General features: G+C 58.6%; 3 protein-coding genes across 3 annotated transcripts; 1 reads left to right on the top strand and 2 right to left on the bottom strand.

Annotated features, from left to right (window-relative positions):
* Nucleotides 1–501: 501 nt before the first annotated feature.
* Nucleotides 502–3,129, bottom strand: HRG_03678 (las17-binding protein actin regulator domain-containing protein; the record flags this gene model as incomplete). The annotated part of the gene is made up of 4 exons (XM_044862149.1): nucleotides 502–1,410; nucleotides 1,465–1,561; nucleotides 1,637–2,831; nucleotides 2,898–3,129. The coding sequence occupies 4 exons, from the start codon at nucleotides 3,127–3,129 to the stop codon at nucleotides 502–504; spliced, it is 2,433 nt and encodes an 810-aa protein (XP_044723175.1).
* Nucleotides 3,130–7,205: 4,076 nt separating this feature from the next.
* On the top strand, nucleotides 7,206–7,482 carry HRG_03679 (uncharacterized protein; the record flags this gene model as incomplete). Its single annotated transcript, XM_044862150.1, has 2 exons — nucleotides 7,206–7,213; nucleotides 7,290–7,482. The coding sequence occupies 2 exons, from the start codon at nucleotides 7,206–7,208 to the stop codon at nucleotides 7,480–7,482; spliced, it is 201 nt and encodes a 66-aa protein (XP_044723176.1).
* Nucleotides 7,483–8,999: 1,517 nt separating this feature from the next.
* Nucleotides 9,000–10,248, bottom strand: HRG_03680 (zinc-finger double domain-containing protein; the record flags this gene model as incomplete). Its single annotated transcript, XM_044862151.1, has 3 exons — nucleotides 9,000–9,028; nucleotides 9,086–9,619; nucleotides 9,675–10,248. 3 exons carry the CDS (start codon nucleotides 10,246–10,248, stop codon nucleotides 9,000–9,002), a joined length of 1,137 nt encoding a protein of 378 aa, XP_044723177.1.

Below are 10,248 nucleotides of genomic sequence, written 5' to 3' on the forward strand. Positions count from 1 at the left end.
TGTCTAGTTCTACTGCGTTGACATGTAAGTAGATTTATATACCAAGCATTGCGAATATGTAGCACAGAAGCTTTGCCGCCGGCTCCTTGTCGTGAGCCAAGTCTTTCTTTGCCTCGGTGAAATGGCCGCCACCGAGGCATCGCGAGCCCTTTGCAAACTCATATCCCAAGCGCTTCCAGTACCCTCTGCGCGCCATACCCCCCGCGGCTGCTTCCACCCCATCGTCATGCGCCAGAGTCCCTCAATGGCGACCTCATCCGCCCGCTGGATTGAGCGGGCTGCCAACTCCAAAATGTATCTTTCCAGATTTCCAAACGCCCGTTTCCTCCCAAAGCAGCCCATCCCCGTACTCAAGAATCCCATATTTTACAGCGCCTGCCCCCCAAGGTATTGACATGAAAGTAAACGGCCTTATCCGAGGACGGTTAAGAATTAGAAATCCATAGTTTCGTGGCAAATCATCCACCCGAGTCGTGCTTTCGCTCTAGGTGTAGCAAGTCATCATGTCGTCGTCGATAGCGCGTGAGCCGTCGGGACAGCCTCAAGAACTGTCTTCTCGGGTCCGCTCATCAACTTTTGCGCCGCCGCATGCGCCTCCGCTTCCTCCTCCTTCATCGATTTTGTAGGCCTGTCTCCCTCCGTCTCACCGACCAACAGGGAAAACCGCCGTTCCGAGGTGGGTGTCGTGACAGACGATCCGTCGCAGCTCCAGCGATCTTCTGTCGCCCCCGTATAAATGGACGAGGTGTGCTTCTCATGAGTGGTCGAGTCCGAGTTGTCCGTTTGCTCGTGCCCGCTCCCATCTCGGACCGCATCCTCGTCTGTCTCGTCCGTTGCAAACTTGTCCAGGGCCGCCTCGGGAGAGTTGGCTTCATCGAACTTGCAGCCATCCTCTCGGGCTTGTGTCATCTCAGTCTTTCCGTCCTGGCGTTCCGCAGAGCCAGGCACTTTGATTGTCAGCTGGGTTTCAAGAGATCCCCTCTCTTGCTCCGCATCCGCGAGCTCCCCGTCCTCTTCCCCAGAAGCCTTCTCCGCCTGGTCTTGCCCAGCAACAGCAGCGTCCATGGTTGAGTTAATGGAGACGCGCGTCTTAGACGGGGTCATGTCGGCCTCGGGTTCCTGGGAAACGGCTTGGTCGACCGTGTCCGTACCGGTCTTATCCGTACCGATCTCGTGCTCCGCAACACTGCCTTCTTCAATCTCTTCTGTTTTCAGGTCCACAGAAGTGACTTGGTCATCACCATTTTCCACATTCCCATCTGCGCCCCCCAAGGACCGTCGCAGCGGGATTGCGACGCTGGACACCTTGGCCTCGATCTCGGCCTTGTCCGATCGCGAGTTCCTGGCCGGGCTCCTCTTCGGAAGCGGCGGAGGAAGCCTTTTTTGAATCGTGACCACGTTGCCTCGCGCCTGAATGACCCGCGATGCAATTGCGCGTGTGCTGGTCTGCTGCACCGCCGCCACTTCGATTACGACTGGCTCCTCGGCGTCTTCGTCGTCCAAGTCATCTTCATCATCCGCGTCGTTGGTTTCCTCCTCCTCTCCGTTCTTGGTGTAGACACTGGAAGCCTGCGACGCCTGGTCTGCGTCGAAATGGTTGGGCACGGGCAGAGCCAGATACGGCTCGGGAACTGACGTTGGAGAGCCGGCGGCGAGAACGGCGCCAATCGAATGTTCTTGACTGAGGCTGCGAAGGGGGGGCAGGTCGACCTGGGTGTAGTCAACCTCTTCGTCCTCCTTGACCTCGGGCATACGGTCGATTGAGGCTCGGCCCTGGCCATCGTCGCTCTGGCCCGGGCTGGGCGTCGTCTCGGGGGTGTTGACGGCATCGGTCCGAGTGCAGGCATCCGTGGCCTGGCTCTTGACGGTCCGAGAGGACATGATGCTGGCTCGGTTGCTCCTCGTCGCATACGTCTCGATGCTCTGTCGACTAAACTTGGACATGGAGGGGCTCAGCGGGACGGAACTGTGTTCAAGCTGACTGCTGGTCGGCCTCAGACGAGTTCCGGCCTCGCGGATTTCGAGGCCGGCCATTTCCAGGGCCAAGACGCCGAACGGATCCGGATCGTCGGCTTTGGGAATGCCAAATGACGGACGGGGAGAGCCACACGTCGATTTGGGAGTGGCAATTACGGCGTCTCCGGGCGCCGACTGGAAGGCAATGTTGCCGATGACGGCCGAGTCAAAGTCGGTCCTCCCCTCGGCCATCTTGATGACCTCGAACAGGGGCTTGGCCTCGTCCACATGGCGCCCCACATTTCCGGCCAGAATGTCCATCTGGGTCGAGTTGCTCTCGTAGAAGCGTTCATTCTCGTTGGCTCGCTCGGCTAGGATGCAGCCATGCAGGTTGACGGCTTGGTGTTGGCCGCGTGCCTTCATGTAGGCGAGGACGGTGTTGCCGAGCTCGCGCCAGTTGATGTGCAGCTCGTCCGAGTCCAGCAGGACGGACGGCCCGTTGGTCAGGCCGACATCCTCGCCCAGGGTGACTCGGGGGCGCGTGATGGACTCGAGGGCGGCAAGGTTGTTGATGACGAGGACGCAGTCGTAGACGTCGACGCCAATGATGAAGCTGAGGGTGGGCGTGTGCAGCATGATGCCCGAGGGAGGTGACCAGGTGCCGTCCGACTTTCTCGCAATAAGGATGCCGGAGCCTCCGGAACCCGTCATCCATAAGCCGCTCCTCATGCAGGAGAAGACGGCGATGCCCGCGGCGTTCTGAATGATGCGTTTTGGGATTTTCCTGGGGGCCTGTGCCGGGGAGCCAGGGGAGTCTGCTGCGGACGACGTGGATGATGTAGCCGGGGCGTCGTCGGGCACGAGGTAGCCATCGGCTGGGGTTACCGAATGTCAGCACGAGACGGGGGAAGGGGAGCAGGGTGCGATATGGGCGGGCGTACTGCAAAAGGACTTGAGGATGCGAGCGGCCTTGTCGCACTCGACGTCGAGCGAAGCAGGCCAGTAGGCCTCACGGTGGACGCGATGGCCATTTGCAGCGGCGATGTTGATCCTGGAGGGGAGCTTTGGGGCGTGGTTGTTTCGATGTGTCCAGCCGAAGAAGCCGGTGGGCTTGTTGCTGGCGCCCGAATTCCTCTTGTCCCAAGACGGCAGGAAAGCAGAGACGCGCTGCATCGTGGCCGGCGAGCGCCTCTCTGCCGTGGCCGGTGTGGCCAGGCGAAATGGTGTACGAGGGGGCGAGAGGCGGGGTCGGCGAGTCGAGGCCGCGAGCCACGGGGGGTTGAAGTTGGGCTCGATGGCGAAGGAAGGCGAAGTGATGATGTTTATGATGGATGGGACGGGCGGATAGCGGTGGAGCGGGCGAAATGAGAGAAGTCGAGGGGTGGGCGTCTGTCGCTGACGGCAAGGCGCTAGCTAAAAAGGTAGCTCGTACCGTGCTGGAGAGTTTATCAGGTAGGCGGAAACCTGGCAGAGGGCAGCGGGAGCTGTCTTGGCTGCATGCCTTGCCGGCGGTACATCGTTGACGCCTCCTTTGTTGGAGGTGAAAGGGTACAGTAGGAAGGTAGGCTGGTGCAAGATTGAGCTCGTCTCGAGGTAACTTTTACATACAACACAGAGGAGTGCTGGCGGTCGGTGCAGAGCGATGACCCTGGCGCGCATCCATGGACATGGTATGTATGTTCCTTGACCTACAGTGGGTAAGGTACCTACCTAGGTAGCCGGCTGCCTAGGAAGGCTGGCTCCAGGCAGTCAGTCAGTCAGTGGCTGCTGCTGGCTGGGACGACAACAAACCCAAGCAAGTCACCAACAAACACGAAAATTCAGGGGCGGGCCCGGCCAGTGAGTGACGTGGGCACACGGGTAGCGGGCGATCTGGTCCAAGCAGCAGGGAGCAGTGCCAAGAGCGCGTGCAGGGGTCCGGCCGTTGGCGCCATGAATGAGGGCGGTCCCTGCGCAGGGCTTCGGTGTTGGGACGGTCCTGTAGAGAGAGAGAGGCTGGCTGGCATCGGCCGATGGGCTATACTTGGAGCCTCGATCGAGCACAGTCAGTATCCGTAGCACCCAGTCCTCCAGGCAGCCTCTGAAGAATCCCGTGCGCATCTCCCTCCGAGTCAAACGACGAGGCAATCAAAGGCCAGAATGCGGGGGCCCAAGCAGCCACCGGCCGGCCCACTGCAACAAAGTCGCGCCCAAAGACAAAAAGAAAAGAAAAGTGGCCGCATGTGGTGCTTATGCATGCACCAGTGAGTCCTCCTGATGGGGAACAAGTGTGGCGGCGGGGCGGGTACCTGCCGGCCAGCGCTAGACGGACGCTAAGAGACAGGCCTCGGATGGACAAAGAACCAAGAGGCCAGGAATGAAGGGGAGTGTGGCTTAGCGAGTCGCTGCATGTTTCTCATCACCAGGAATCACGTACAGTACGGATACAGTCCTCCAGGCCTTTTCTTTGTATCATTGGAGTGGGACTTGGTAGACAAAGGCAGCTCCGGCACGTTACTGCATCGACACCTGCCGAGGGTCGGTCATCAACGCCTCGGGAATGCACGAGATGCAAAAGACATCAAAGGTAGTGCTGAACTGTACAGTGCAGTACCTACGTTATTCATGTTCTGCGACTCGATACTGCTCACGCATGTATCCGTAGTACCTAATGTACTGTAATAATTACTGGACGTCGCTGACAAGGCAAGCAGCCGCCGCCGTGCTTGACACTCGCTCATTCTCATCATCACCAACACCGCACTCCCAAACCGCCCAGGCTTGCAGGCGTTGTTGGCCGCCTCTGAAGCTCCCAAGTTGCCATGGCCAAGACGTGTTGGCCGCCATCTTCATCTAGAATCTCGCATCTCACATGTCTCTTCGTCTTCCCGCGTACGCTCGCGGCGCCACCCGCCGTCGTTGCGAGCCGGCCCCGTCCTGACGGCTGCATCCGCCGCCGCCCCAGTACGAACGGATATCGACATGAAATGCTTGCGACGGCGGGTGCGAATCGTGCACTGTACTGTACATGCAGTACGCCGTTGTGTCACTCGCCCGAGGGTTGCAAAAACTATAAAAAGCAAACCGGGCCTGCAAAGGAACCTCTCTTTTTATTCGCATTCCTGAGCATTCGCTTCCGGACAGGCGGGCTCTTGGCGTCAGGCTCAAGACATGTAGGGCCCTCGTAATGGCGAAATTTATTTACTTCTATTCCTGGACGCGACGAGAACCGACGCTCCCAGGTTTATCCCGCAAGGCCCTCCCTGCAGAACACCCCCCATATCTGGTGCCTGGTTATTACATCAGACGACTAGCATGCCGGACGTCGACGGATGAGGCAGACCTGCTAATTACATGCACCGCTACGTTATTGACGACGACGTATGGATGCCACAGCAGAAGCTCGCTTCGCGCCTTCTCAAAGGCCCTGCCGCCATGATGTGTCCCTGGTGTCCCTGGTGATTTTTACCCAAGGGCTCGGCACGGCACTTACAACCGTGGCATTAGAGGCATGCCATTACCTCGACCTCGCCGGCGCGTCCCACCCAAAAAGCAACCCAGCCCATCTGCTTCCCCGGTTGCTTGTCACTTGTGTGGATTCATCACGAGGGAGGGACAGGAAAAAAAAAGGAAAAAAGGGGAGAGCCTCGATCCGATCCCAGACCCGCACCTCATCTCTCGTCTCTCCCTCTGCGCCACATGCGCGTCTTGCCCTTTTCACACGTGTTAATTATCGTCCATCTCTTTTTCCTCCGGCGCCGAAACCCCTGTGGATACAGTGCAGTCCAGCGCTGCTCCGGCTGTAACTTACAGCGCGTCCCTCGGCTAACAACAAAGTGCCTTATCAAGCAACGTCGACCGCACTGACCCTCTTTCTTCTCCGCTCCGGTGCTGGAGAACCCTGCTCCCTGACCTCTTTCTTTCTTTTTGCTGCTTCAGCCTCTTTCTCCATCTTGATCCTTTCTTTTTTCCCCCTGCTTTCCGCTCCCCCCTCCTTGCGGGATATCCAGTACTCCGTACTAGGCCCCGGCTTCTTTCGCTCGGCCCTGCTTTCCGACCGACCGCCCCGACGCCCGCGATCTCTGGTCTAGCCGCCCCCCCCCTCGCTCGGAGTTTTCTTTCCTTGCTTCACCATCGGAGACAGAAGAAACTAAGGGTCCCCTCGGTCGAGCCACTCCCGTCGCCCCATCTACCGCCGTGGCTGGCCTTTGGCGGCATCTCAGATACGCGGGCCGGCCCCGTCTGATAGCCGAGCCAGGCTCTCGCCTTGAAGAGTCATCGTGCTCAAAGCCCCCAAGACAAAAGAACCTCAGCCCGCCAGGGGTCCTCAGCTGCCTCCCGGCTCTTATCGGCATCTTGCGCATTCTGTCCTCGTCCAACGTGACATGTGTCGTCGCAATCTCCGCCGTCTCAGCAAAAAGGCTCACATCACCAACGGTTCACGTGAATCAAGATGCCATCTGCGCTCATCGTCATCAAATCTCAACACGCCCCATTTACCGACGGCCGCTGCACTTCCCGTGACGTCTGCTCAGCCCTCCCGGATTCAAGAGTCCGCTTCATCCGCAACCGCGACGCTGTCTCCCAGCTCCATCTGTTCCTACCCAAAAGGGGGCATCGGGCCCTTGAAGCGTACACGACGCTCAGCCACGTGACGAAGCCTACCGCCCATATCCATATCTCCCCGTCCACATCCGGCTGGTAAAGATGCTTTAGAATCTCGTAGACATGAAGATAAATCGTAGTGATAGAATGCGCAAAGTCTGGTCCTTCTCTCCCTCCCATTACCAAAGGCCCTGGGCGAGAGAGGGAGAGCAAAACGTGAGAAAGAGAAAAGCTGTCGTTACACAGCTTTATCCGTTGTGTTGCCTGGGATAAGCCAAAGGTAACGGATACCTTTCCAGTCCCATTGAGTGACTACCGGACGGGCCGGAGAGACGGACGGGCTTTCCCTCTCCCGCCAATAATCTCGGGCTCCGGCGCAGCGGCACCTATGGTCTCCGGCCGCCCCCACGCCCCCCCTCTCCGGGGACCCACACACCGAAATCCCCTTGAGCCTCAACTCAAATTTCACATCCACCACGCCACCACCACACATTATCATCACGCCCCTTTCCTTCACGTCCGAAAGCCTGAACACACCACATCTCGAATGCTTTCTCTCCCCCCTCCGCTTCCGCCGTAGACGTGGCCAATGCACGTCGATATTGCGCTGGACAAGAACAAAAGAAGCCCAAGTCAAGCTCCCCTGTCCCTTCCCTCTCACAGCCATGTTGAGGTAAGTCTCAACCCCCCCCCCCCTCAACCGTCTCCTTCTGAGTAGGCGCTGACTGCTTCCGCCCCCCTTTTCCCAGTACCTTCAAAAACCTCTCCCCCAAGCTCCGCCTCGGCGTCGGCGTCGGCGTCATCGCCTGGGGCCTGGCCGGCCTCTACCTCTCTGACCGCGCCGAGGAGAAATTCGGCCTCACCCCGTCCGACCAGGACAAGGAGCTGCTACGCAAGTGGACACCGCGAGTCATAGCAGTTGACAAGCCAGACGGCAAATAGCACCGTTCCTCATAGTCGCTTCAGGGGGCCTTGTCCTCGCCTCAAGCCACGCCTCTAGCAACCTACTGTCAAGTCATTGGGGCGCCGCGTCGGCAAAAGCCCGTGGTCCAATCAGCCATCGCTACAACTTGACTTTATTCACTTTTCCTCTTCGTCAACTGCCCGTTTTCATCATCCTGCCGTGAAGCTTGCCACCACCAGTCCATTCAAGCCCAAATACATACAGCGCAACGCGACAAAGTCATTGATCAGTCCAGGCCAGCAAGTCGTCATGGCCCACCGCGAAACCACAGCAGCCGACCGACCGTCCCTTCTATCTTGATCGAAAGTCTAATAATGCACACTCAACTCCCCTCACCTTGTCTATCCCTTTTTGGAAATTTATTGCAGAGCTGGGCCGCCAATGTCGATGTCCCGCGTAGCTTGGCCAGTCGGGCGTCATGAGCCGAGTCAACCCCCGGGCCGTCCTTTGTCGTCCAAACCGCAATGGGTCCTCGACAGCCAGGCAAAAGAAAACTGAAAAACAAAACACGAACAAAATCTCAACGCCACCAGATGCAACCTCCTCCCCTGAATGCTCCTTGTCGATCATAAAATGTCGCCTTCGAATCTCTGGTGTTGATGTTGAGGGTAGATGCGGCTCCAATCTCATGCCCGCCCCTCGAGAGAAACAGTGGTGAATACACCGCCAATAAAACGTCCAATCTTCAATGCCATGCTGCCCCGTATGCTCTCAAATCGTTTCGATCACTCCCCTTTCGAACTTTTTCAAGGCGGCCAAGCTAGGCCAGACGGAAGACGTGCGCAACGCATATTCCGGGTCGAATTTAGTCGCTCGGTTGTCTTGCGCAAGTTGCCCAGCTTTGATAGCCCGCCATGTTGACCCAGCAACCCACACATCTGCAGATCCGGTGTGATGGATCCGACACTCGAGAACCGCAAGCCGCAGAAGCCATGGGGCATTGTCCAAGTCGGTATCCCATTCCCAACATAAAACACACTCCATGCAGCTTAGTGGTAGGGAGTAGATCTGACCAGGCGCAACTGCCTCTCGCGCGACAAGTACTGGTGGCGCCTGTCGTGCAATTTGGGAGTAGCTGTCTCGCCCCTTTGGTGTTGCCGCCCGGACTCATCCTTGATGCGAAATACGCTCCACGGCTGCTTGGAGTCCCTTGGGCAGTGCAATTCTGTCCACCGCATTCTGGTTCCCGAGCGATTGCGAGCAGATGACACTTTGAGCAAAGGACTAGAGCGCGCCTCCACTCGAGAAACGTTGCGACAGAGCAGGGCCGTCGTGCATGGTTGTGCAGGGTTTCGTGGATCCGCCACCAAAGACAGACACGGGGTTGTAACGGTGAGGTGTGGGTCCATCGACTCGATATGGGTGGATAAAGAAAAATTAAGGATTTAGTAGAAAGAGCTGGCTTGGAGGATTCTCGGCATTCGACGGCTTGCCCCACTTGGAGCCGATGACGGGATCTCGGGGTCGGCGATCCGCCATCATTCCCGTCGAGGTATTAGGCTCGGTTTTGGTTCCGATCTGCTTCTGTCCATGATTAGGAGGGTGATGCCATCAGTATTTGGAGAGGAGATTGATGCGCACCCTGGAACATCTGAGACCAGTCAAGGCCGGGTTGTTGGCTGGGGTTGGAACCAGCATACATGGGCATCCCATTCTGTCCCGGAGGCATGCTGTAACTCGGCATCTGCTGATTGTGCATCGAATTCGGGACCTCACCGCCGTAGGGCTGCGAGGTTCCCATGGCAGGCATGTTCCTTCGATCCTGATTGCCGCCGTTCTCCATCCTGTTCATGCTGTTTGACCGAGAGAGCTGGCTCTGGTCACCGGGCATATTGTTCATCCCGTCCGAGACGGGCACCATGCCGAAAGGGTGCACCATGCCGTCCCCGGGCATGTTGTTCAAGCCATTGAGATGGTTCATGTCGCCCTCGTTGAGGCCAGCCGCCTTCTGGGCCTGGGCGTTCTTCTTAACGTGGGCTTGAGGGTGGGACAAGTGGCTGGCTCCGGTGGGATTTCCCCGGCGGATCGAGCACTTCTGGAAGTGACGCTTCAAGATGTCACTTCGCGAAAACGTATCACGGCAAAGTACACACATGTAGGGACGATCGCCCGTGTCTGCAGGAGTTTGTCAGCGTAAACAGCACGCGGGAGGGCGTGGATCGTCACTCACGTCGGAGCAGATGGCGCTTGAGGTGCTTGGCGTGGAGATAGGTCTTTGTGCAGTGAGGGCAGGGGAACTTCCCATCCGCATCCTTGACCGGGATGACGGTGCTCTTGGCCGCGCCTGTACCGGCTGCAGGGGCAGCAGGACGTCCGGGGGCGCTGGGAAGGATGCCTCTGCGGCCCTGCGAGCCGACAACATGCGTAGGCTGATCGCCCTCCTGCATGACCGGATTTGGCTGCATCATGGAGCCGGGTCCGTAGGGCGAAGAGACGCCGGGCTGCGGCATGATGCCGCCAGGAGGCATCGGGCGCAAAATGGGGGGGCCACGACCGCCAGCGGGAGCGGGGGCAATCGGCTGGGGATGCGCGGCGGCCGTGGTGGACTGCGGCATCATGGCGGCCGAGGTGCCGTAGCCATGGTGGGGAGGGTACGGGTTTTGGGCCATCGAGTAGACGCCTGGCCTCGAGGCGGGCTGCGACGTGTTCTGGTAGCTAGGCAGATTGTTGGTCGTCGAGTTTGGCGTGTTTGGCGTTCCCGGAGTTCGCGGCGTATGCGGGTGGCTGCCGTACATGGGCTGCAT

The sequence above is a fragment of the Hirsutella rhossiliensis genome (genome assembly GCF_020360975.1).
Source record: "Hirsutella rhossiliensis strain HR02 chromosome Unknown scaffold00003, whole genome shotgun sequence".
Taxonomy (NCBI): domain Eukaryota; kingdom Fungi; phylum Ascomycota; class Sordariomycetes; order Hypocreales; family Ophiocordycipitaceae; genus Hirsutella; species Hirsutella rhossiliensis.